The 27,752-nt window shown below is 41.7% G+C and overlaps 1 protein-coding gene across 2 annotated transcripts in view; it reads right to left on the reverse strand.

Annotated features, from left to right (window-relative positions):
* LOC101689976 (transmembrane 9 superfamily member 2) overlaps positions 1-27,752 on the reverse strand; it is an 86,565-nt gene that overhangs the window by 2,123 nt on the left and 56,690 nt on the right. The window contains exons 10-16 of one of the 2 annotated variants that reach the window (XM_045068184.1): positions 26,875-27,007; positions 25,083-25,202; positions 24,825-24,882; positions 17,732-17,891; positions 13,284-13,432; positions 10,940-11,051; positions 8,422-8,593 (exon numbers count right to left, since the gene is read on the reverse strand). In XM_045068184.1, the coding sequence (XP_044924119.1) occupies positions 8,422-8,593; positions 10,940-11,051; positions 13,284-13,432; positions 17,732-17,891; positions 24,825-24,882; positions 25,083-25,202; positions 26,875-27,007 (904 nt within the window). The remainder of the gene's footprint in view (positions 1-8,421; positions 8,594-10,939; positions 11,052-13,283; positions 13,433-17,731; positions 17,892-24,824; positions 24,883-25,082; positions 25,203-26,874; positions 27,008-27,752) is intronic. The other variant, XM_045068185.1, reaches the window with a different exon arrangement.

The raw sequence follows: 27,752 nt of genomic DNA on the forward strand, positions 1-27,752 counted from the left end.
AGAAAGTCCTCCAAGTTGGACTCAGAGGCATCTGAGGATGAGAGACAGGTATCGCAGACAGAGCGAGAAGTACCCATAAAGGCTTGGAACAATTAAACTTCAACAGTAGTAAGGAACAGTGAGAACCCCAGCAGAAAGACTGGGACGTTAAGGGTGTTTGATCAAAGACCGAAGGGAACACTGGGATGTGTCTGGTTGGCTCTGTCCAAAGAGCCCTTGATCTCAGGGTTATTGGTTCAAGGCCCACATTGGGTTTAGAGATGACTTAACAATAAATAAATAAACTAAGAATACTCTTGAAAATATTCAAAGGAGGGGCTCCTAGGGCTCAGTGGGTTAAAGCCTCTGCTTTTGGCTCAGGTTGTGGTCCCAGGATCCTGGGATGGAGCCCTGTGTCAGGCTCTCTGCTCAGCAGGGAGCCTGCTCCCCCCCCTCTCTCTGCCTGCCTCTCCACCCACTTGTGATCTCTGTCAAATAAATAAATAAAATCTTTTAAAAAAAAGTAAGATTGACAAAATTTAAATAGTCACAAAATACAGAAGTACAAAGCCTAAAAGGGAACAGATACATGAGAAACATTGAGAAATCAAGGGGCACCTGGGTGGCTCAGTGGGTTAATCCTCTGCCTTCGGCTCAGGTCATGATCCCAGGGTCCTGGGATCGAGCCCCACATCAGTCTCTCTGCTCAGCGGGGAGCCTGCTTCCCCCTCTCTCTGCCTGCATCTCTGCCTACTTGTGATCTCTGTCAAATAAATAAATAAAATCCTTAAAAAATATTCAAAGGAAAAAATAGAATTAAGGAAAGAGCAAAGAAAGCATATAGTAGAAAAGACCGCAAAAGTAGGTAAGAGCCAGAGAGTAAATCCTAAGTTAAGAAGCTGGGATTTGATTAGGCAGGGAGCTGGGAGCCAGTGAAGATACATAAGCCAGAGAAGAAGATGACCAAATTTCTATTCCATGCCAATGACAACAATGATGGTAACAACGATGAGGTTGATACCCGTTGTTTACTAACTTCTTATATGCCTGGCTCTGGCTTAAGCGCTTACACATGGGATCAGATTGAGTCGAAGTCTCTGAGGTAAGTACTAGGATTTTCCCCCATTCTATAAGGAAACACAGGCTCAGAGAGTCTGTGGACTTGCCTTACAAAACACAGCCAATGAGCAGTACAGCCGGGACTCAAAGCCAAGTCTGCCCGATTGCTCTAAGATAGGGAGATCAATACGGGCAGAGGTGAACACGAACTGCTTTGTGCAGAAAGACCTCAGAGAATGAGCATCCGTTGGACAGGAAAAGCTTGGGGTGTAGGCAGTAGAAATCAACTCAGGTATGAGACACCAGAGAATGTAAGCTACACCACACAAGAACGCCAGAGAACGCAGACTCTGCTTACCCCTGGGGAAAGGAACACTACCTTTCTCAATATTTCAGCACGATACTCAGGACTAGCACGATACTCAGGGCTCCCAGAGGGCCCAGAGTTGGAGTAGGTGTGTAACTACCTCCACTGGGAAAAACAGCAGGAGCTCCAGGTTTTCCGTATCCTCAAAAACAGAGAGGACACAGTCCCGCTCATTCCAAAGCGCCTGATGTGTGGCTCCATAAATGTAAATCAAGACCAAAATGAGCTGGGCTTGAAGTATGAAGTTATTCCCCAGGAAAAACTGGAAGACTGTGCCTCTATTTTTTGAAAGAAGGGTCAAAAGGGTATGAGAAAGACTTGAGCTAATTCTGTTTCCATCATCATATTCTCCAGGGCAATACTGTGTCATCTTAGATGCACCGATCTTAGCTCCCCCAATTAAAGAAGTCCCCCTGATCAAACAGAGGACCACAGAGAAGATTCCACAGGCCTTCTCTGGCTGTTGGCTTGGCCTCAGCTCAAGGAAAGCGCCTCTCTGTTGAGGAGGACATGGAGAGTTGTAGTTAAGAGAATGAGCTTTGGAGTCAGACCAGCCTGGATTGGACTGAGTCAGAGAGCCAACACTTAACTAACAGAGTGACTTCAAGCAAGTCACTTAATCTCTCTGGCCTCAGTTTCCTCATCCGTACAATGGGAGTAATATGACCTAACAGCTCATGATAGCTACACAATTAGGTGAAAATCAAGTGAGATAAATACATGCAAATAGTTGGCACATAGTCAACTCAACAGAAAACAAGTGGTATTAGATCTAGGATTCCGTATTCCCCATTAACACATTGCCAAGCCCATGGAAGCTGAATAACTATTTGTTGGTTGGTTAAGTTAGCATTAATACATTTTATCCCTTTTTGATCTTTTGGCCTTTAGAACTGAAATTTTTTTTAGATTTTTTAAAATTTATTTATTTGACAGAGAGAGCACATGCACAAGCAGGGGGAGCATCGGGCAGAGGGGGAGAGAGAAGCAGGCTCCCCGCTGAGCAGGGAGCCCAAGGCGGGGCTTGATCCCAGCACCCTGGGATCATGACCTGAGCCGAGGCAGATGCTTAACTGATCGAGCCACCCAGGTGCCCCAGATCTGAAATTTTTAATAAGGCAGGGACAAGTCGGTATAGTAAAACACGAAAGGCCCACTATAGCTAGTAGTGTATCCCTACACTGTGTGAGAACATGGATTCTTCACTTTAATTTAGTGATAAAATATTCACTTCACTTTAATTTAGTGATAAAATATTACATAGTAGACATTCTCAAAACATAGTGAGCTTCATTTGGTTCTTTTAATGAATAAAAATATATTCAAAGCACAGACCCTGAGTGAGAGAGCCACCAGAAAAGCTCTCTGCCCTTGCCTAATACTTCTTCTGGGTCTTAAAAACTCCTGGGACTAAACTGGCTTCAGTCCTTGCACAGTGACTGGTGATTTAGAGTCTCCGATTCTAAACAATATCTTGATTCTTGAGACAATCAAAACTGTATTTTGAAAATAGCACTAACTCGGAAGTAAAAGTGAGGTTCGAAAATAGCTCAGTCTAGACCAGGGTTTCTTAACAGTGGCACCACTGACGTTTGGGGCCTGATAATTCTTTGTTGTAGAAGGCTGTCCTGCGTGTAGTAGGATGGTCAGCAGAACTCCTAGCCTCTACCCACTAGATGTCTCTAGCACTCTTCCAGTCATGACAATTAAGAATGGTTCCACGTACTGTTAAATGTTCCCTAGGGAGCAAATTCACCCCTGGGTTGAGAAACACTGCTCTAGAATAATAGATTGTGGCTGAATAATGGACCTTGGCTACATACAGACATTTTTCATGGCTTGCCTAAAATATACATCATCATGTAAAAATCATTCATTACCCAACAGCAATGCCAAGGTTTATATTAGGTTAGAAATGTCAGTATTATAATAGAAGATAGTACTTTAGACTTTTAGAGAAGGAATCTTAAGTGTTAGATTTTAATTGGTTATTGTGAGTTTATGTCCTTCCTTTCAAAATAAAACTACACTATTTCAATTCATTTTCTTTAAGATTTTTATTTATTTATTTGATAGACAGAGACAGATCACAAGTAGGCAGAGAGGCAGGCAGAGAGAGAGGGGGAAGCAGGCTCCCTGCCCAGCAGAGAGCCCGGATGTGGGGCTCGATCCCAGAGACCCTGAGATCATGACCTGAGCTGAAGACAGAGGCTTAAACCACTGAGCCACCCAGGTGCCCCTTCAATTCATTTTCTTAAGACTTTAACTCACTTAGGGAACCCAGCTGCTTCAGTCAGCATGTGACTCTTGATCTTGGGGTTGTAAGTTCAAGTAGAGATTACTTAAAAATAAAAATTTTTTTAAAGACTTTAACTCGGGCGCCTGGGTGGCTCAGCGGGTTAAGCCTCTGCCTTGGGCTCAGGTCATGATCTGGAGGTCCTGGATCGAGCCCTGCATCAGGCTTTCTGCTCAGCGGGGAGCCTGCTTCCCCCCTCTCTCTGCCTGCCTCTATGCCTACCTGTGATTTCTCTCTGTGTGTGTCAAATAAATAAAAATATTTTTTAAAAAAAGACTTTAACCCATTTGATATCTAAAACAAAACTTGATGCAAATAAAAAATCACTAACTATCCTCCAATCAAAACTAAGTATCCGTAAGCATCCATTAGAAATCAGAGGCAAACAATCAAATTAGAAGAGAGCAAAGTCTACACATCTGTAAGCAAAGACTTAGCTTCCTTTTTAACTAGCTTAACCAGGTGATAAGCTAGTCTTTAAAAAGCAGTTAGGCTGGGCCGCATGGGTGGCTCAGTGGATCAAAGCCTCTGCCTTTGGCTCAGGTCATGATCCCAGCATCCTGGGATCGAGCCCCGCTTCCCCTTCTCTCTGCCTGCTCTCTGCCCACTTGTGATCTCTCTCTGTCAAATAAATAAATAAAATCTTAAAAAAAAAAAAACAGGATTTGGGGCAAGTCACCGACACATAACTGAAATTTATTATCTTAGTCTACACAATACAAGGTTTCCATCCTGGTACCCTTGGATGATATTGTTGATATATTGTGGCTTATCTTCCCTCTCACTGTCACTTGAATCCTACTTCGACATGTTGTTTATACAACTGTAAGTGTGCCACCAACTGAAAACTGGGTAGAGGAACACCAGCCACAATGCACATCACTTCCTTTTCCTCAAAAAATGAGTGGAAGAGGGGTGCCTGGGTGGCTCAGAGGGTTAAGCCTCTGCCTTCGGCTCAGGTCATGATCTCGGGGTCCTAGGATAGAGACCCACATTGGGCTCTCTGCTCAGCGGGGAGCCTGCTTCCCCCTCTCTCTGTCTGCCTCTCTGCCTACTTGTGATCTCTCTCTCTCTGTCAAATGAATAAATAAAATCTTAAAAAATAATGAGTGGAAGAAAAAAAATGGGATGCCATTTTAGACATATCATGTTAACAAAAAGGAAAACCACTGCTTAAGTTTTGTTTTGTTTTTTCAAAAAGTATACTCAATGCCAGCCAAGGTTGTGGAGGAACCAATACACTATGTTAATGACAGAAAAGTGTAAAGAACCATAAACATATTCATGCTTTTTGACACTGCTATCCTATTTCACAGACTACCTTAAGGAAATAAGTCAAAACAGAAAAAAACAAGTTCAATGGACAAGAAACAAGTAATCTGCTCACTAGCTTAAGCAGTCTCACAAACGATAAATATAAAGGATTCATATTTGAATATGGATTCATATTCATATTCATATTCATATTCCATAGTTGGGGCACCGGCCTGGCTCAGTCAGAAGGGCACGGGACTCTTGATCTTGGGGTTTCAAGTTCAAGCCCCATGTTGGGTGTAGAGATTCCTTAAATAAATTTTTTTAAGTAAATAAAAATAAAAGATTTGTAGCAACATGGAAATATAATTAGTATGTGAATAATCTTCTCTACAGTCACAATACTCAATATTGAAAGATGACAGCTGTGAAGTCTTATCTCTCTGCTGCAACGACACAGAAGAATCCGAATAGCAAAGACAATGTGGTGACCACAAGGAAGAGCTTTGGATGAATGCATAATTATTCTAAATGAGTGTGAAACTCCTTGGCATTTTAAGCATGAGTGGATATTGCTAATTTTCCAGTTGCCATTTTAAAAAAAACCCTCTCGGAAGCATTTGTCTACAGCAAGAAAGAGTAATCAGCAATTATTAACTGTACTTTTGTGACATCCATATTCTCAAGACTAATGATTTAATTAAGGATGTCTTCCTCAAAAGTGAAACAACATGAACATAAGCCATAAGCCTTACTTCCCGCGGCGAACCTCAAAATATAATGATGATGACAAAATAAAAGGAACTCAACAGAAAAAATATATATAATGATGAACTGTAAAGAGATGCCATTTAAGGGTCTATAAGCAGGACAAGGCTTCTTAAAGAAGAGTTCTAGAGAATAGATGCCAAAAATACACATCATGGGATGCCTGGGTAGCTCAGTCAGCTGAGTGTCCAACTCTTGATTTTGGCTCAGGTCATGATCTCAGGGTTGTGGGTTCGAGCCCCACCCCCACCCCATACCACTGGGCTCTGCACACAGCGGGGAGTTCAATTCTCCATTCCACCCACCCCCCACCCCTCCCCACCACGCTCGGTCTCTCTAAAATAAATAAATCCATCAAAGATGGAAAGAAATTAAAATGAGTCAGTCTGGGGGAAAGGAAGCACTACACTCACTGGAGTTGGCATGTTGAGTTGGTAGTGCCAGTGTGACATGCAAATGCTCAGAATCTAACTGCCTAGAAGTTACAGCTTGAGATACAGACTTAGGAGCTGTCAGCACTGGGGACCTAGACGAAGCCATGGGACTGAATGAGCTCTGAAAGGGAGAGGGTACAAAGAGAGGACTGGAATGCTGAAGACTGAACCCTGCATAGAGGCTAGAGGTAGGTGACAGGAAGAGGAAGGCAAAAGAAGGTCCAGAGCAGTACAAGGAGAATGATACAAATCACACTGAGAGAGTTTCACAGAATAGGTGCTGATTAGTTAGCTGCAGAAACTAAGAAGGGTGAAAGTTAGGGAAAGGCCATTAGATCTGGCAAGGGATCATTGGGAACTTTCAAGAGACAGTATTCAGGCGCACCTGGGCAGTTCAGTCGGTTGAGGTTCTGCCTTTGGCTCAGGTCATGATCATGTGGTCCTAGGATTAAGCCCCACATTGGTATCCTTGCTCAGGGGGGCCTGCTTCTCCCTCTCCCTCTGATGCACCCCTGCTGCTTGTGCCCTCTCACTCCCTCTCAAATAAATAAATAAAATCTTTTTTTAAAATCTTAGTATTAAAAAAAAGAATCAGTATTCAGTGGAGTGTGACCAAAGAGACGACAAGTGATGGAGCCAACCAAGGGGAGAAGATTTCTGTCAGCAGTGTGACCATTCAGCATTCCATCTACCTTCTGAAGGAAGCTGTTGTCATACAAGACTCCCAGGAAAAAAGCAACCTGAGTCAAAGTGCTAGGTATTGAAGAAAACAGAAGCCTGAAATTACAGTGTGAGACAAATCCAACTGCACAGCACCCAAATATAAAAGCCAGTCAGTCACTGAGGGAGAAATCCAAAACAAAAGATACAAGGGGTAGAGACAACGTCTACACACAGCATCATGGGGGAACTTCACCAACAATACTGAGGAAAAGAGAGCAGACATAAAAGAGTACATCCTGTAGGATTCCACTTATGCACAATTCACAAACCGGCCAAATTAACCCATGATGCTAGGAGTTAGGGGAGCAGCTGCCTTTGGGGAAGGCGAGTAGAGAGAAGTGGCTCCCGGGGCACTGATTGTGTACCATTCACTGACACCAGTGCCAGTTACAAAAGTGCGTTTACTTGGCGATAACTCACTGAGCTGTGCGTGCATGTTGTGTGCACATCTCTGTATGCGTATTTCAAATGAGAAGTTAGAAAAACCGCAAAACACATGAGGATCCTGGTTAGACCAGGATGGTGAGATGTCGTCAGGCCCTCAGTTTTATCTAAAACATCTGGTGGCTGAGATATGAGAGGAATCCTGCACAGTCTTCTTTGACCTGAGGAGATGAGGCTGGTAGGTCATAGGTAATACAGTATTAAACAGGGAGCCACCACCAAGATGCCTTGGTTTCTCAGATAACAGACTTGTCTTAAGGCTTTGATTTCTGACACATTTCCACAGTTTACGTATCTGTTGAACCTGACAGTTAGAGACAATACTTGAAATTTGTCCAAGTGACCTACATAAGTCATACAACTTGAAAGAAGAACCAGAACTTAAAAGTGAGGCAGGTAGAAGGGCGCCTGACTGGCTCAGTTGGAGGAGCTTGCGATTCTTCTTGATCTCAGGGTCGTGAGTTCAAGCTCCATGTCAGGTATGAAGATGACTTAAAAGTAAAATCTTAAAAAAAAAAAAAAAAGTGAGGCAGATGGAATGGAACACTGCCTCGCTCATCCTGAAAGGGTCTCCAAGCTCTCAACTTCATTATTTCTCTAAATGGATCATTTTATAAACCACTCCATGTTGCCACCTACATCAAGCATTAATCTAAACAAGAGTTGCCATCACGTCTTGGACTCAAATAACAACCCCAAATGAGTAATCCTGAGAAGTATACATCTTGTCCCTCGTATCTAATTGCTCAAATGACTACACATTCATTTAATTTATTTTTGCTAATTTAAAAGTTATTCAAGCCAGTTAATGTTTATGCTCGGAGGCCATTCAAAGGTGATTACACATAACCCTTTCTGTACTTTGGAACACATCCCTACTGCTTAAAAACATTCACCAGGGACAACCTTGAAGCTAAGTACATAAGGTCCCTCCAGTTCCCCAGGCTTTGCAATCTTTTATCCCCAAAGCATAAAAACGAACGTGATGACTTTGTTCCCTATTCCTTCCATTAATTGTTAATTGATGTTTATTACATTATGGCTACCTCCAGGTCTCTTCAGAGAGTCTGAAATGCATGAAGTAGTTCTGTGGTTACCTGTAAAAAGGAAGAAGATCAGGACGATGACCATTGTGTACCCAAAGTATAAAATGCTGCTTGCAAAGCCCGTGATCTGAAGTTTGGAGAAGAAGTAATGAACCGCATAAATGAAAAGGTAGACAGCTGTGAAACTGCTGGTAAAAAAGGCTCTCCACCACCAACGATAATCCTGCAAAAAGAAATAGAAAAAAAATAACTTTTTAGGTAAAATCTAACTATAAATGAGTTAGCAATTATTGTCATAAAATAGGCTCCATTAGATTACGGAGTAAGAGAAATAAAAGGGAAACTTCCATAAGAAGTTCAACGTGAAGGGTGCTGGGTGACCCAGTTAGTTAAGAGACTGCCTTCAGCTGAGGTCATGATCCTGGGGTCCTGGGATGGAGAACTGGCTCTCTGCTCAGCGGGGAGCCTGCTTTTCCCCTCTCCCTCTGCCTGCTGCTCCCGCTGCTTGTACTCTCTGTCTCAAATAAATTAATTTTTTAAATTCTTTTTTTAAAAAAAAGAAATTCAACGTGGTATACACTATCTGACTAATGTAGCTCTGCTTGGGGTGCCTTAACTTGTATAAACTCCTTGTTTCCAGGGAGACCACGTGTGCCTTCAGGGTCTGCACTCGTAATGCACACGTCTTTTCTATCAGGACGCTGCCTCAGCCTTGGAAGGCTTTTCCGGTCAGCTTCAATTTACTGGCCAGAGCTGCCTCGGGCTAGGTAGGAAACTGTTAGTATAGAACTTCAGATTGAGTTTTACAGCGAATTCGATTTGTTTTACCCTACTGAAGCTGGGATCCATGGAGGCATGACGGAGGTCAATACGCAGGTTCTGCGTATTCTGCGGGCTCCTGCTGATGCTAATTTTACTCTAAGGGGTGGGTAGAGCCTACAGACTCTTATCTCAAGGTTGAGTTCAAGCCCCACATTGGGTGTAGAGTCTACTTTAAAAAGAAAAAAAGGAAAGAATTTTACTGGAAAGTCACTATGGTCAGGGGCTAAGGGGATCTACAGTGCAGAAAAGAGTTAACATAGCAGGTTTGAAGTTACTATCTTTAGAAGAGCCCACTTGCAAATTTGGCGCTTAGCTTACATCTGGGAATTTGGCATTTAATCATTACCTGATGATAAGACTGGTTTGCTATACCTAGACTATACAAACAATGTGATTGATGATGAGCACTTGCTTTCCTTTTGGGAGTCTGGAATTTTTGTAGTTGCTACGCAGAAGTTGCCTGTGTGATTAGCTCCTAATGAAGACCTTGGATGCGGAGTCTCCAATGGGCTTCCCTGAGCACAAACACTGCATATCTATTACTATATTTTTTGCTGCCCGAGAAAGAAGCACAATTGATGTATTCTCTTATGGAAAAGAGAAAGCATGGGAAGACTGAATGTGGATTTCTCCAGGCTCTACCTGTGTCTTTTCCCCTTGCCGATCCTGTTGTGTATCCTTCGGCTGCAATGGGCCGTAGCCATGTGTACATCTATATGCTGAGCCCCATGAGTCCTTCCACTGAACTGTCCAATATGTAGGTGGTCTTGGGAGCCTCCAAAACATTTTTTTTTCTTAAGTAGGCTCCAAACTCAGCGTGGAGCCCAATGCGGGGTTTGAACTCATGACCCTGGAGCTGAGATCAAGAGCTGGATGTTTAACTGACTGAGCCACCTGGCACCCCATCTAAGAAATAGAAGTAGATACATGATATGTCTATGAAAATGCTCTCAGACATCAGGTACACGATTGTCATTCCCTAAACTCTCTATTGTCACCTTTAGAGAGTCATACCAAAACAAGAAGGATGTAGGGCATTTATGAAAATAATGTTCACTACCACCTTAATTATCCAGAATAACATCAGAAAAAAAAATGGGGGTGGAGTGGGGTTAGCAGAACTATTTATGTCCATGGTAACCAAAAGGCAATGAAATGAAAATAAGAGAAAGGGCCTTTAGCAGCAACCTCAAACCCATAAAACACAATGCTGGCCTAAGTGGCGAAATTTTTTTTTTTTAAAGATTTTATTTATTTATTTGACAGAGAGAGATTACAAGTAGGCAGAGAGAGAGAGGAGGAAGCAGGCTCCCTGCTGAGCAGAGAGCCCGATGCGGGACTCGATCCCAGGACCCTGGGATCATGACCTGAGCCGAAGGCAGTGGCTTAACCCACTGAGCCACCCAGGCGCCCTTAATTGTTATTAAAAAAAAAACACTATTGAAGCAGATCTTTTATAGGTCTAAATATCAAATCAGTTCCCTATATTTTTCTATGTTAGCTGAATATTACATAGCAATTACAGTAACTAGCCAGAGAGAAATTGCATTCTGTTTAAATTTTCCATCAAAGTTGCATTAACTTGATCAAAATCAAAATGTGTCATCAGGAAAACAATATAAAACTGATGCCACATTCCTGAAACCATGCGGTTAACAGTTGTTTCAATTCCTTCCTCAACACAAGCTCCTCATTCCATTAACACGAGTTTGAGAAGCAGAAAATAATTCATTTCTTAGGTCTTTACCTCAGCACACAAATGGAAATAACACAGCAAAACTGTAGCTTCTGAACAGGTAATCAGGAGAATTATAAAGACCAAGAAAAGGAAGCCAAACATGAAGTACATCTGATGAGACCTGAAAATAAAAATGACAGCTTTAAAATTAACTTCGAGTACACAGAAAGCCCAATCCAAATCCAATACGAGAGATGGCCACACTTCTCGAACCTTAGCCATTCATTCCAAACCTTGATCTATCCATCCAGTATCCAAAAGAGACTTCCTGACCTGTGCGGCTTCTGAGTTCCCCCCCGATCCTGTCCAGACGGGTGACCCCGTCTGGCTACTAACCCATAATTCCCTGCTCACGTAATTGAGACCCATCAGAATCTCCGTCATTTTCTCTTTATGCACACATTAAACCACGCTTTCTTTTTAGCAACGGAAGGTTGTAAGTGCCATAAATATCAGCGGCGACGTTATATAACAGAAAACCACAGAATCAAATACGCTTTGCCTTTGAAGCTCTATTGATAGGCAGCCTCTCCCGATGGGACTTGCTAGCACAGCGCACATAATTCTATTAAATATACTTTCAGACATGCATCCTCTTAAAGCTCTGTGTGTGGACTCCATTTCTGCCAGACTTTGCAGGAACAAAGTCATTTCTTTCATTATGACAGAGCTGAGCTGACTAAATTGGGATGAGCAATTTTTAAGAGCCTCCTGAAGAAAAGAAACTGAGGAACCAATCAATACCCCATTTTACACTCTCCTGCAGAATGCATTCCCCGGGCACAAGGGCGAGGGACAGGGCTTGGGGAGAATCTTTTTTTTTTTTTTTTAAGATTTTATTTATTTATTTGACAGAGACCAGAAGTAGGCAGAGAGAGAAGAAGAAGCAGGCTCCCTGCTGAGCAGAGAGCCCAATGTGGGGCTTGATCCCAGGACCCTGGGATCATGACCTGAGCCGAAGGCAGAGGCTTTAATCCACTGAGCCACTGAGGCGTCCTGGGAGAATCATTTCGATAATGAACATATACACAGTTGTATACGGCAAGCACCCTCTGTTTCACTGAAATAAAACTTGTCTGAAGACTCTTCTAGTTTTCACTTGAAAATTATTTTCCCATCAAAAACATCTGGAAAATGCAGTTACTATAATCGATTTTACAGCAGGTTAAATATTTAGTTGCTGACAAGGTAACAGACTTTATTGCTTATCTTTTAAACAAATTTGGCACAATGCTGTTTAAAAGGTAAGCGATTAATGTGCATGATTAAGCCTAACTTTTGAGGACTTGAAAGCTGTGCCTGGAAGGTGGCTTTGGGACAAAAGCATTCTAAACACACACAGCTGGCTACTGCATTTGATTTGATCATGTGTTTGTCCCATCTCCAAAACTCCCTCCAGAGCGCCACCCCACTGACCAGCTCCTGAAACCAGAATGCAGTGAAAAATCAGGAATTAAGGAAAATAAAGGGACTTGGGAGAAGCTGAAGCTGTCGCACTTGCATCAGAGAGCTCAGATTCTTACTTAACATATCAAGATTCTTAAATCACGACAGATTCAAAGTAGCCAAGAGAAAGGGGAACGTTGTAAGGAACAAGCATCCCAACATCAGAGATAACAGCTGACAGACAGGAAAGCAGAAAAATATTACTCACATACAGCTCAGTATAGATGAAGACCCAGAGTCAGTGGTCTTCAAGGTATTTTTAGCGGAGGAACTCTGAAATCTTGCATGGAAGGTCAGTACGGAAAAAAGAGATACATGGGAGCCACCTCTTCCCATGTTCAGACGCCTCCTTCCAAGGGACACCCCCACCCCACCTCCTGCAAAGGCTCAAAGAAGTATGGTGGGAGCCAACTTTCTAAGTCATCCGGAAAGGCTTAAAAAGAGGTTATTACTTTTGTAAAAAAGGAAACCCGCATAGAAATTTCCATCAAGGGCGCCTGGGTGGCTCAGTGGGTTAAGCCGCTGCCTTCGGCTCGGGTCGTGATCTCAGGGTCCTGGGATCGAGTCCCGCGTCGGGCTCTCTGCTCGGCGGGGAGCCTGCTTCCTCCCTCTCTCTCTCTGCCTGCCTCTCTGCCTGCTTGTGATCTCTGTCTGTCAAATAAATAAATAAAATCTTTAAAAAAAAAAAAAGAAATTTCCATCAAAAAGTGTCTTCAAAAACTTGTGAATTAAGTCTTAATTCCCTAGGAAACTCCCCTGGGGTCAGATCGCCATTTCCTGGATACAAAAATGTGGGAGGGGGGACAACTGAAGTTTTATCATACCAGAATTAAACCTCCTTGAAATACAGGAAAATTAACTGATCAACAATTAAGATTTTTTGAGATTATGAAGATATAATACTCACCACATACTGTTTAGAATGAAAAAGAGTTGAATAAAAATACAGCCAAAAGGTAAAATGCCACCGATTATGATGCCAAAAATAGGTTTAGTAAAGAAATTCTGCCGAGGAATGTGACGGGGAATCTGGTTTGTGTGAACTGGACACCTAAACTGCTCGAAAAGAAATTCAAGTGAAAATCAGAATAACATGAAACTGAAGTGAATTTATATACTTATAATCACATACTGAATCCTAAATTGGAACAGGTCAAGGAACACTGCAGAGGCTAGACCAACTCTATGCGAGAGAAACATAATGCAAGCCATATATGCAATCTTAAAGCGTTTAGAAGCTGCATTTTAAAAAAGTGGAAAGAAATAGGCAACATCATGGCGCCTGGGTGGCTCAGTCGGTTAAGCGTCTGCCTTTGGCTCAGGTCATGATCTCAGGGTCCTGGGATCGAGCCCCGCATTGGGCTCCCTGCTCACTGGAGAGCCTGCTTCTCCCTCTTCCTCTGCCCTTCCCGTCCCTTGTACTCTCTCTCACTCTCTCAGAAAAATAAATTTTAAAAATTTTAAAAAGAAATAGGCAGAATCAATTTATGAATACATTTCATTTGATCTAACATAGCCAAATATTATCAGTTAAACTTGTCATCCATACAAAAAGTACTAACTTGATGTTTTTTATTTTGTTGCTGTTGTTCTGTTTGAAATTCACTGTGTATTTTTTTTTAAGATTTTACTTATTTATTTGAGAGAGATACAGTGAGAGAGAGCATGAGGGGGAGAAGATCAGAGGGAGAAGCAGACTCCCCGTGGAGCTGGGAGCCAGATGTGGGACTCAATCCCAGGACTCCAGGATTATGACCTGAGCTAAAGGCAGTTGCTTAACCAACTGAGCCACCAAGGCGCCCTCACTTTGTATTTTATACTTCCTTACAACACTTACCAGTTTGGAACTTGCCATATTTCAAGCACTCAAAAGTCATATGGGGTGGGGGGCGCCTAAGTGGCTCAGTGGGTTAAGCCTCTGCCTTTGGCTCAGGTCATGATCTTAGGATCCTGGGATCGACCCCCGCATCAGGCTCTCTTCTCCTTCCCTCTCTCTCTCTCTGCTTGCCTCTCTGCCTACTTGTAATCTCTGTCTGTCAAATAAATAAATAAAATGGATTGGGAGGGAGACAAACCATAAGTGACTCTTAATCTCACAAAACAAACTGAGGGTTGCCGGGGGGAGGGGGCTGGGGAGAAGGGGGTGGGATTATGGACATTGGGGAGGGTATGTGATTTGGTGAGTGCTGTGAAGTGTGTAAACCTGGTGATTCACAGACCTGGGGATAAAAATATATGTATATAAAAAATATATGTTTATAAAAAATAAAAAATAAAAAAAAAAAAAAAAAAAAAAAAAAAAAAGAAAAAAGTCATGTGGGGCTGGTGACCACCATACTAGAGAGCACGCAGCTACATAATAAGAGACTTTTATCCTTTCTTATCACTTTCAAGGAAGAGATTAGACAAGATTTAGTGGTGATTATTCCAATATGAAGTATTTGATAACAAAAAGTCCACTCAGAATGTATAGAAAAACCTGAAAGACTCCATCAAAAAATTGCTAGAACTACTACATGAATTCAGCAAAGTTGCAGGATATAAAAATCAATGTACGGAAATCAGTTGCATTTCTATAGACCCATAATGAAGCAGTAGAAAAAGAAATCAAGGAATCAGTCCCATTTACAATTGCACCAAAAACAATGAGATACCTAGGAATAAACTTAACCAAAGAGGTAAAAGATCTCTACTCTGAAAACTATAGAATACTTATGAAAGAAACTGAAGAGGACACAAAGAAATGGAAAAACATTCCATGCTCATGGAGTGGAAGAACACTGTTAATTGTCAAAACTACCCAAAGCAGTCTATATTATCAAATGCAATCCCGAATCAAAAATGCAATCCCTATCAAAATACCAATAGCAGGGGTGCCCGGGTGTCTCAGTGGGCTAAGCCTCTGCCTTCAGCTCAGGTCATGATCTCAGGGTCCTAGGATCGAGCCCCGCATCAGGCTCTCTGCTCAGCAGGGAGCCTGCTTCCCGTCTCTCTCTGCCTGCCTCTCTGCCTACTTGTGTTCTCTCTCTATGTCAAATAAATAAATAAAATCTTTTTTAAAAATACCAACAGCATTTCTCACAGAGCTGGAAAAAACAATCCTAAAATTTGTATGGAACCACAAAAGACCCACATAACCAAAGCAATCCTGAAAAAAGAAAAGCAAAGCTGGAGGCATCATGATTCCGGACTTCCAAGTTACATTACAAAGCTATAGTCATTGAGGCAGTATGGTGCTGGCATACAGACACACAGATCAATGGAACAGAATAGAGAACCCAGAAATGGACTGTCAACTCCATGGTCAACTAATCCTCGACAAAGCAGGAAAAAATGTCCAATGGAGAAAAAGACAGTCTCCTCAACAAATGGTGTTGGGAAGACTGGACAGCAACCTGCAGAAGAATGAACCTGGACCGCTTTCTGACACCATACACAAAAATAGATTCCAAATGGATGAAAGATCTACATGTGAGACAGGCAACCATCAGACCCTAGAAGAGAACACAGGCAGCAAACTCTTTGCTCAGCCATAGCAACTTCTTACTAGGCATGTTGCTGGAGGCAAGGGAAACAAAAGCAAAAATGAACTATCGAGACTCATCCAGATGAAAAGCTTCTGTGCAGCAAAGGAAACAAAACTAAAAGGCAGCCTGCAGAATGGCAGAAGATATTTGCAAGTGGCATAGCTAATAAAGGGCTGGTATCCAAAATCTGTAGAGGTCATCAAACTTAACATCCGAAAAACAAAAATCCAATTAAGAAATGGGCAGAAGACATGAACAGACATTTTTCCAAAGACATCCAGATGGCCAACAGACACATGAAAAAGTGCTCCACATCACTCATCATCAGAGAAATACAAATCAAAACCATAGTAAAATACCACCTCACACCATTCAGAACGACTAAAATGAACAAGACAGGAAACAACAGGTGCTAGTGAAGATGCGGAAGAAGGGGAATCCTCTTGCACTGTTGGTGGGAATGCAAGCTGATGCAGCCACTCTGGAAAACTGTATGGAGGTTTCCCAAAAAAGTTAAAAACGGAACTACCCTACAACCCAGCAATTGTACTACTAGGTATTTACCCAAAGGATCCAAAAATACAGATTCAAAGGGGCACATGCACCCTGATGTTTATAGCAGCAAAGTCCACAATAGCCAAACTATGGAAAGAGCCCAGATGTCCATTGACAGATGAATGGATAAAGAAGATGTCATAGGTACATATACATATACATATACAAATACATATATATAACTATAGTAGATAGATAGATGTGGTATGTATATATACACACATATAGAGGGATGTAGTACACACACACACACACACACACACAAAGTACACACACACACACACACACACACACACAAAGCATGGACTATTGCATAGCCATCAAAAAGAATGAAATCTTGCTACATGCAACCATGAGGTTAGAGCTAAAGGGTATTACACTAAGCAAAATAAGTCACTCAGAGAAAGACAAATACCATATGATCTCCCTCATATGTGGAATTTAAGAAACAAAGAGATGAGCATAGGTGAAGGGAAGAAAAAGAGAGAGGGAAGCGGACGGTGAGGCTCTTAATCGAGAGAGGGTTGTTAGAAGGAGGCGGGTGACACACGGACCACATGGGGATCAAGGGGGGCACTTGCTGTGGTGAGCACTGGGTGGTCTTTGTAAGGGATGAATCGATAAATCCTACTTCTGAAACCAATATTAAACTATATGGTAACTAACCAGAATTTAAATGAAATTTTGGACCAAAAAACAAAAGAGAGAATTTCTCTTAAAATGTGTCAGTGCTTTTCAGGCGTCTTTCTTTTTTTCTGCTCTGTGTGGAACCAGCTCGTGTTTTGTCTTATCTGATTTCTCTCCTGCAAATGCACACCATATCTTTGTACAATCCTTTTGCAGGCTGGCTTCATTTAGTTTTTTTGATATCCTGCTCCTTTACCCTATGCATGGAATAGGCTAACTTCAGATCTATAAACTGAATAGCTCCATTTTTCAGACTGTATCTTTGCTTTCTTCCCCCAATCCATAATCTTATTACTTTTCTGACTTTGTTAAAGTCAGCCTTCTAACAATATGTCCCTTTAATTTCATCTAACAGAGATAGACAGAAATATAAACAACCTATAAAATGGGAAGTACATTAAATAGTGTCTTTTGAAGTGTTACTGTGTTTCATTTTTTAAATTTTTTTAAATTTTTTATTCTAACATGATTATTCTTTGTAGTTTTTGCCAATGGTACATTTCACTTTCCATGTATAGTAATATACGCTTTGAGGTATTATTACAGACATTAGTCAATGGCCAAAAGCAGGATTTTACAAATTTACCTTTATCTTGCTTCCGAAGTATGCACCCAAAAATGTTAATGGTACAGAAATTCCAAACCACAGCGCAAGGATACCTATCAGGGTACCAAAGGAGATGGCAGCTGATGACCTTTCCACCCAAAGAATCAGGTTCATAAAGAACAGGTCGATGAAGACGACACTAGGGAGAAAAAAAAAAAATCAGGAAACAATACGCTTTCAGGAAAATGTTATAATTATACTTGATGTGAATGTCGGGAAATTCTTTTGGTGGGAAGGCTAGAATAAATGACAAGGCAAAACCCTAGAAGAATATTGTGCCTCACTGTGGAAACCCAGCCACTGAGCTGGGGCTTAACCCTAACACCATGTAACGAGCCAGCAGTTGAGTCCAACAAGCGTTGACTTAACACAAAAGCTTTCAATCAGTCACTCAAAATCAAGGGGTCAGCTGTGAATCTACTGGGTAAATCACGAGGCGAGCTACTGTGGGCTCCCCCTGTGGGCTCCAGCCAAGCTTGGCCAAAGCTACAGGTGAGTCTGGGTATGGATGTGGGTGTTTCTGACACCCACATTTTAAGTTTTCTTAAAAGATGAGAATGCTACTGTGCTTTTGAAAGGCTCATGTGTGCTCCTGCCAGAGATACATGTGATTTGAAGCCCTTCCAAATGACAACAAACCTTAGGTCTCATCACTTTCTGGCATCTTAATAAGGGATTCTGGTTTCCTACGATTTAACCATACTTCTTCAAATGTTTCTTAATACCTTTCTGCTCTAATGAATTTGTTCAGCCACAATACTCCTCTGCCAAATTTCCCAGCCTTTGAGAGATTCATTTCAGCTGTTATCATTCCACGGCCAGAAAAATTACTTCTCACTTGACAAATCATAACCTCCCTTCTTATACATAAACTCAATTAACCCGTCTCAACAATTTCCCTTTTGAAAGTACACTCTAGAATGTTAATATGTGTTTAACAATTCTGTAACTGCCCTTCAGTTTCAAGTTTTTATATTCTAAATAGCTCTTCCTTTGTTGATCTCTAATTATTTCTAGACCTTTTCATGGAATCTTAAACAGCAAAACTAAAAGGAAACTAAAGATGTCATCTGGGGTCATCTCCTACCTGAAACATTTATTCACATGTTCATCAAACATTTATTGAGTACCTGTGTGTTAGCCCCTGGAGTTCAGAGGTAAATAAAAACCCTTGCTCTGAAAAGCTTAGTCTGGTGGGAGAGAGAGATAAATAAATTACAATACAACATGGGATATACTATAGCAGATGACAAAGACAGAGCAGTAGGAACAAAGAAGAAAAGAGTGACCAAAAATACTTTATAGCTCACAAAACAATTTCACAATCCATTAGTTCATTTACTTCTCTAAACGACTGTGACACAGGCATTACCAGGCAAGGAAACGGACAATCAGGAAGGTTGTAGGACTTCTCCCAAAGTCACTTACCTAATACCGAGGGCCTGATCCTAAGTGCTAGAATTCAGGCTTGCTTCTTTCTAATTGTAAAGTTTGGGTACATGCCCATCGAAGTAGGCTACCTTTTCCTTTTCCTACCTGCCACTTTTGGGGTTACATGAAAGAAAAGTATATGGTTGAAGAATCTTACTTTCTTCAATTTCTTTTTTTAAAAGATTTTATTTATTTATTTGACAGAGATCACAAGTAGGCGGAGAGGCAGGCAGAGAGAAATGGGGAAGCAGGCTCCCTGCCGAGCAGAGAGCCCGATGCGGGGCTTGATCCCAGATGCGGGGCTTGATCCCAGAACCTGAGATCATGATCTGAGCTGAAGGCAGAGGCTTTAACCCACTGAGCCACCCAGGCACCCCATTTCTTCAATTTCTTTTAGGGAATGTCTATGTTCATTAGCCTGAATGCTTCTCCTTTTAAGTTAAAGCCGTTTTTATGGTGCCCATTTAAGGTGCCATATGAGCTATTCGCACACTGATCCATTACGAGGCACTGAACTCCTCTCTCAACCTACTACAGTCTAAGAAATGAGAACACCAGTACCTTACGATTCTCTCTCATATACCTAAGAGAGCCCTCGAACCACTTGAGCGAAATATGTCCTTTGTATCACGCCTGGTTTATTACTTTAAAATTGCATTCAGTTCTACCAACAGAACAAGGAAACCAAATCTGTTTTGCATTTTTAAATTATTCATTTGATTCGATCATACAGTAGATATTTACTGAACACTTACTCCATATAAGGCACTTGGTTACATGCTGTGAAAGATACAGAAATGATTAAGACATAGTAATCACCCTGGTGAGATTTAGAATGCACAATGAGATAAGGCATATCACAAATAAGTCCAATCTAAGGAACACTGTGACAAGTGTTATAATAATGATAGTAGACGCGATATAATTCCAGAACATGGAAGTGGTAGCATTTCAGCAGGGACATAAAAAAAGAACAGGAGGGGCACCTGGGTAGCTCAGTGGGTTAAGCCTCTGCCTTCAGCTCGGATCATGATCCCAGGGTCCTGGGATCAAGCCCCGCATCGGGCTCTCTGCTTGGGGGGGAGCCTGCTTCCCTCTCTCTCTCTGCCTGCCTCTCTGCCTACTTGTGATCTCTCTCTGTCAAATAAATAAAAATCTTAAAAAAAAAAAAAGAGGGGCACCTGGGTGGCTCAGTGGGTTGAAGCCTCTGCCTTTGGCTCGGGTCTTGGTCCCGGGGTCCTGGGATCGAGCCCCACATGGGGCTCTCTGCTCTGTGAGGAGCCTGCTTCCTCCCCTCTTTCTCTGCCTGCCTCTCTGCCGACTTGTGATCTCTCTCTCTCTCTCTCTCTGTCAAATAAATAAGTAAAATCTTAAAAAAAAAAAAAACAGGAATCTGGCATTGGAGGATTGGAAAGAAGTGATTAGAAAAAGAGGGAACAGCATGAGCAAAGGCATGATGGCAAAAGTCAAGAGTAGCTAACAACCACAGCTACCATTTGTTGAGCACTCAGTATCTGCTAGGCACTCTTTCAAATCTGTCACACATCATCCCATTTAATCCTCACAGCAACCCTGAGGTAGATAACACCACGATCTGCATACTCCAGAGAAGGAAAGCCAGGATTAGAGAGGTAAAACCACTTGCCCAACAGCCCATGATTAGCAAATATATTAGTTGAAGCTCTTTTTCGTCCAATTTAAAAGACTATAGCATAATGCGATCATTATAAATCCGTGTTGACGAGCATGCACAGTATTAAGATGTCATCTGTCTGGCAATAACAGCACAAGGAAGGAAGGAGGGAAAGGCGCTACATAGGAGCAAATTTTCCATATAATACTGAAATTAAATTAATCCAAACCAGACTGGTGTAAATTGAGGCATTAATTGTAATCTGTAAGGTAACCACTAAGAAAATCATTCAAAAAAATAGTAAGAAATGACAAGGGAATAAAAATAGTAGAAAAATATCTATTTAACGCAAACAGAAGGCCAAGATTTCAAAGAGAGGCCCAAACCCCTATGTTCATTCAGCAATATTCACAACGTGCACAGGGCCTAGTAACTTGAAGGAGGCAGAACTGGGAAATGAACTGCTGTGTGTGTGTTGAGTGTAGGGTTGGTGTACAAGGGAGAGTGCCTGCGGGCGTGCGTGCACGTGCTCGGGTATGTGCGTGTATGTGTGTCTGTGTTTGTGTATCTGACTCTAAAGTGTGTGCTTTTAGCTTCTATCAGTACCTCTCCCCTTTAATATACAGTTATGAGTTGTTATTGTTGTTTATAATGAAATTATTTAAAAATTATCTAAAAATTAAAATAAAAATTACTTTAAAATAATGAAATGATTTTTTTTAATAATGAAATTATTTTAAAATTTTTCTAAAAGGTGGGGCACCTGGGTGTGTCAGTCAGTTAAGCATCTCTTTTTTTTTCATTTTAAGATTTTATTTATTTGACAGAGAGACAGCGAGAGAGGGAACACAAGCAGGGGGAGTGCGAGAGGGAGAAGCAGGCTCCCCACTGAGCCGGGAGCCCGATGCGGGGCTCGATCCCAAGACTCTGGGATCATGACCTGAGCCAAAGGCAGACACTTAACAACTGAGGCACCAGGTGCCCCAAACATCTGAGTCTTGATATCAACTCAGGTCTTGATCTTAGGGCATGGAGCCTACTCAAAATCATAATAATAATAAAAGTAACAAAATAAAAATAGAAATAGGTAACAAATGCATACCGTATACGATGCAAAACTTTTTAAAAAAAGAGTGAAAAGTAAATCTGATATAAATAGTCTCCTTCACTCTACTGCCCCCAGCCATCCAAAACCCCACCCAGGACACAACCACCATTATTTAAACTTGTTTTTCAATTTTCAATTTTTTGTTTTATTTTTACAAAACTATGGCTTCATACTGCATCGTGTCATAATCCACATAAACCTGAGCCCCATGATTATGGATTTCTGCTCAAATTTTTGAATTTTTCTGTGTAAGAAATCCATCTCTTCAAAATGTTTTGAATCCCAATTTGCTCCCATAGAAAACATGATGAAAACAGCTCATAGTGTGTTGCAAATGCTAATGCCTTTCAGACATTAATTGTTTAATTTGGCTAATCAAGCTTAGTGATACAGTATATTCTAATTCTTTTACATCTATTTCAATGATGTAACTTCTTTTTGCAGTAAGATGGGACATCTGTGTGATGAAAAATGGGCCATTATTATTCATCATGAGCCACGAAGCCAGAGATTTAGGGGCAATTTGTATTTATTTCCTCTATAGTGCCTAGCATAATGCCTTAAATATAATAAAAACAAAAACAAAACAAAACCAAAAAGACCACAGTAAGTATGTTGAATGAGTAACTAAATAATGCAGAGAACAGTGAATGGCTTATTGACTGGCTCTCGCGTGTAATATCCCTTGTATTACAATCCAGTATAATGACTTCTGCACAATGGCACTTCGTCGCCAAATTTATTCAGTTTTGGATTCATTTGAGGCTCAAACTGGAAGCAACAGATATCTGAAGTATTGTCAAGGACACTGCTTTCTTACAGAAATGTAATAAAGCATTCACCTCAGAAAAGACCACCCATTCTTGTTCCCTTGAAAAGAGTTATAGGAAAAGCAGATGGCTCTATTCAAGGTGGGGGAGGGGAGCGGAGGGCATTGTCTGTATTTGAAACCAGTTTAAAATTCTGAGGTTCCCGTATTTGATGTGCAAACTTGGAACATTCAAGCCTTTCAATGATCTAATCTTTTTCCCTGGAGTTTGAGAGAAACCAGCCACATGGAGAAGAATGATTATGGAACTACAGAACCCATCACTGTATTGCATGACTTATTGTGTGACGCGCAGTCACAGACCATTATTGAAGCATTTGCTCTCACTTTGTCACTATTCAGAATGTAACGTAACTGAATTCACTATGTGTAACTTTCACTATTGGACCTCTTCTGCTATTGCGACATCCTCTTAGCATCACGGATGTGAACTTCGTAACAAGTAGAAATTAACGTACCACGTGACAATTAAGATATAATCCACTACTTTCTCCTTAAAAAAAAAAAAGCTATCCTTCCTAACAGATCAAGGAAAGAATATTAGAAATGAAACGTGCTGTGGACTGCATTGTGTTCCCCCTCCATTCATTTGTTGAAACCCTAATCCATAATGTAATGGTATTTGGAGGTGAGGCCTTTGGGAGGTGATGAAGCTTAGATGAGGTCACGACAGGAGGGCCCTCACGATGAGATAGGTGCCTTTAGGAGAAGAGACACCAGAGTTCACCGTCTCTGCCTGTCATGTGAGGAAACACTGAGAAGGTGGTCGTCTACAAGCCAGAAGACAGCCCTCACCAGGACCCGACCCTGTTGGTGCCCTGATCTCTGACATGACTGCCTCCAGAACTGTGAGAAATCAAATTTCTATTGTCTAAGCACCCCCCGACCCCCGTCTATGGTATTTTGTTATGGTAGCCCAGACTAAGTAAGGAAATGAAATGCAGGAAATAAAAGGAAAGGAATGAAAGGAAATAAAAGTGCCGGGCACCCGGGGGTCTGGCTTAGCCAGTGAAGTGTCTGCCTTCAGCTCAGGCCATAATCCCAGGGTCCTGAAATTGAGTCCCGGGTGGGGTTCTCTGTTCATCGGGGAGTCTGCTTCTCCCCCCTCCTCCCACTCATTCTCTCTCTTTCTCAAATAAATAAATAAAATGTATTTTAAAAAAGAATTCAACAGGGTGCCTGGGTGGCTCAGTGGGTTAAGCCGCTGCCTTCAGCTCAGGTCATGATCTCAGGGTCCTGGAATCGAGTCCCGCATTGGGCTCTCTGCTCGGCAGGGAGCCTGCTTCCCCCCCTCTCTCTGCCTGTCTCTCTACTTGTGATCTCTGTCTGTAAAATAAATAAATAAAATCTTTTAAAAAAAAAACAATTCAACAAAATGTGAAAGAAAGAGAGGGAGGGAGGAAGGAAGGAAGGAAGGAAGAAAAAAAGAAAGAAAGAAAGAATAAAAGAAAGAAAGAAAAAAAAAAGGAAGGAAGAAACCCAAAGTGGGTCAGCACTTCATCAGCGAGGTTCTGTGGGAAGAGCCCTGGACAGGATGCCGGGAGGACTTTCAGCCTGGGCTCTGTCACTAACTTCGCATGTGACCTCGAACACCTGCTCCCCAGCTTGGCCGCCAGTCTCCCGTCTCTATAATCAGGGGGCGGAGGGAGCTACTAGCACCCACCCCGAGCAGCCACGCCTACTCCCCCTGGGACAAGGACCCTACCTGGGAGCAGCAGTCACTACTGATACCGCAAGAACCAGGTGAGACAGGAAGAAAGGATCAGGGAAGCCCGTGACAGGTGGTATGGAACGCGAGCTATATAACCAGATGCGCATTTAGGAACTCCGCTTCCAGACCAAATCTCAAACTCGAACACAGCAGCACCAAAGCCGTCCCTCTGTCCTAGAGGGTACGATGTACAAAAAGATGAAAGGAATGCAGATACCACAAAGAGAATGCCGGCGCTACAGAGAGCACAAGGGTCTCTCATCTCCTGTCTCCTCATTACCGCGTACAGTGATTTTTTTCCAAGATGGAATCCAAGAAAGAGTATAATTGTGTAGAGAAAAAAGAACAAGCAATACTAACCCAGGACATAAGAGTGCCGTCAGCAGAAAATTTGTCTTCCAGTTAACACCTTTAAGTGCTGAGGAAGGAAAAGACAGAAATAGTTACTGTAGCAACTTATTTAGCCCAATTACAGCTACTTTATACCCAGGGCCCAATTACATTTTGGTAGGCCGGTTAAAATGCCACATGCAATGTTTAAATGTTTTCTTTTACGGCCTTTTATTTTCTACATTTAACACACCAACTAACCAGAATGATAACAGTTGCGATGCTTACTTTTATACATTCTGGCGGACACGTATCCGGCAGGGGTTCCCAGGAGGACCCATAACACGACGGCACAGGTCATTAAGGCCCCTCGATTGGCGGGGGACAGAAAACCAAAGCAGGCTAGAACTAAAGGTACAAAAAAGAAATATCAAAGCAGTGACGGTAACAGTCTCAGAGCCACACAAGATTTTGTAATAAATTTAAGATCTGCTCATTAAGACCCATTATGTGTAACAGCACACAAGGAAATTCTGTGGTGTGAGTACTTAAAGGACAGTGGGAACGACTGTTATTTACTTTGCTTTTTTTCTGAACAAAAAGGTGTGGTTTCTCAATACCGGGCAAATGAAGTCCGTTTCCAAGTGGGGTCTAGTCTTTAATCTCACTGTTGAAATCAAAATTAAACAAACTAACCCCCCGTTCCCTACTCCGGGATCACAACCTAAAGACAAATAATTTTTCCACACAAAAATTTCCTTCTACTTCCTTTTATTCAAGGTGAGGGATAAAAAAAACAAAAATCAAAGTGAGACTTAGTCTCAAGAAAATACAACCTTAGGAGCTGAATTTTGAAATTATCACTGACATGTGAAACACCTAATAAGCCTTTTTTTTCCTTTTTAACAGCAGCTTTGTTTATAAAAATCACCACTCTGGCTATCAAAAACTGACAAGCTCCATATTCACTTTATAAATGAAGGCAGCCAGGGTTTGTCGGCTGTTGTAAGACTACTCAAGAAGCCGTTGCGTTTATACATTTAAAGACCAGTGCCGGGGCGCCTGGGTGGCTCAGTGGGTTGAGCCGCTGCCTTCGGCTCAGGTCATGATCTCAGGGTCCTGGGATCGAGTCCCACATCGGGCTCTCTGCTCAGCGGGGAGCCTGCTTCCCTCTCTCTCTCTCTCTGCCTGCCTCTCCATCTACTTGTGATTTCTCTCTGTCAAATAAATAAATAAAATCTTTAAAAAAAAATAAAAAAATAAAGACCAGTGCCTAGGCTTCCCGTAGCATTTCAAAATGCTAGTCGTTAGGGGCCCCTGGGTGGCTCAGTGGGTTAAGCCTCTGCCTTCAGCTCGGGTCCTGGTCTCAGGGTCCTGGGATCGAGCCCCGCATCAGGCTCTGCTCAGCAGGGAGCCTGTTTCCCCCTCTCTCTCTGCCTGCCTCTCTGCCCACTTGTGATCTCTGTCAAATAAACAAATAAAATATTTTAAAAAATGCTAGTCATTAATTATGAATTCTCTCAGTCCATGTTAAATATGCTTCTGCCCACATACTGATTTTCTTTCTTTCTTTCTTTCTTTCTTTTTTTCTTTCTTTCTTTCTTTCTTTTTAATTTGAGAGAGAGAATGAAGGGGAAAGAGAACATGAGAAGGGGGGAGGGTCAGAGGGAGAAGCAGACTCTCCTCTGAGCAGAGAGCCCGACGCAGGACTCAACCCCAGGATTCCAGAATCATGACCTGAGCCAAAGGCAGTCGCCCAACTAACTGAGCCACCGAAGCCTCCAATACATGTTGATTTTCAAGAAAGCATTTATTTCTCAAAGCAAGGAATATGGGTATTAGATAGTACAATAAATTATTCAGAACTGAAGAAAGCCACAAAAGGTCCTTGACATAGGAACTATTCAGAGTCCTATCCTTAATTTGCAAAGATGGAAATGTAAGTACTATAAAACACACATTTTCGTAAAACATCAGGGTATCTTCAAAATCCTTTTGTGCATGTGGATCAAAATTTAACATACGTCAGCAGTTGACTAAGAATGTTTAAGGTGACACCAACTGATCTGAGTCTACTCACATAAGGTAATAAACGTCATAATCAAAACTTGTGTTCCTTGCCCCAGGAAAGCTGACAGCAGCATTCTGTTCCTTGGAGGTCTGAATACATCCCCATGAACCAGCTTCCAACCGAAGTCCTCCTGGATGCCTTCCTGCATGTGAGAAAGTCTTTGGTAAATGCACACTATAACCGAAAGTTACCGAAAATCTGAAATTTACATGAAAATGAATTTTCCTCTAAAGACAGATTAATGTTGGGGCACCTGGGTGGCTCAGTGGGTTCAAGCCTCTGCCTTCGGCTCGGGTCATGATCCCAGGGTCCTGGGATCAAGCCCTGCATCGGTCTCTCTGCTCAGCAGGGAGCCTGCTTCCCTTCCTCTCTCTCTGTCTGCCTCTCTGCCTACTTGTGATCTCTGTCAAATAAATAAAATCTTTTTTAAAAAGACAGATTAATGGAAACCAGTAGCTCATTTTGGATACAGTGAGGTCTCTGTAGGGTTAGTGATCCTGCCATACAAGTAAATTGCTCCCTTACTTTAAGGTTTGCACTGGGCAGGGGACGGGGTGTTCACCTTATAAGGGCACACACCTGGCTTCATTTCATGAAGAAAGCAAAATCATTTAACACACAAAAGGAATTGAACCAATTTTATAGACATTGAAAATTCACCATACGCAAATGATGATAAGAGTTAAAACAGCATAAATGAGATGAAAACTAAATTTAACCTAAATGATAGCATTTTGCAATGTTTGGTACATTTATTTCTTGCTCTAAATTTATGAAAACCTTAAATAATAATATTCTGCAAGTTCAGAAACATACCAAAAGGAATGGAACCAGAGTTGATAACAAATATTTCTCTAATTAGCTTACTTGTGCTTTTTAAAAATCTA

This window comes from Mustela putorius, unplaced genomic scaffold (genome assembly GCF_011764305.1).
Source record: "Mustela putorius furo isolate JIRA1106 unplaced genomic scaffold, ASM1176430v1.1 tig00003899_pilon_pilon_pilon, whole genome shotgun sequence".
NCBI lineage: Eukaryota > Metazoa > Chordata > Mammalia > Carnivora > Mustelidae > Mustela > Mustela putorius.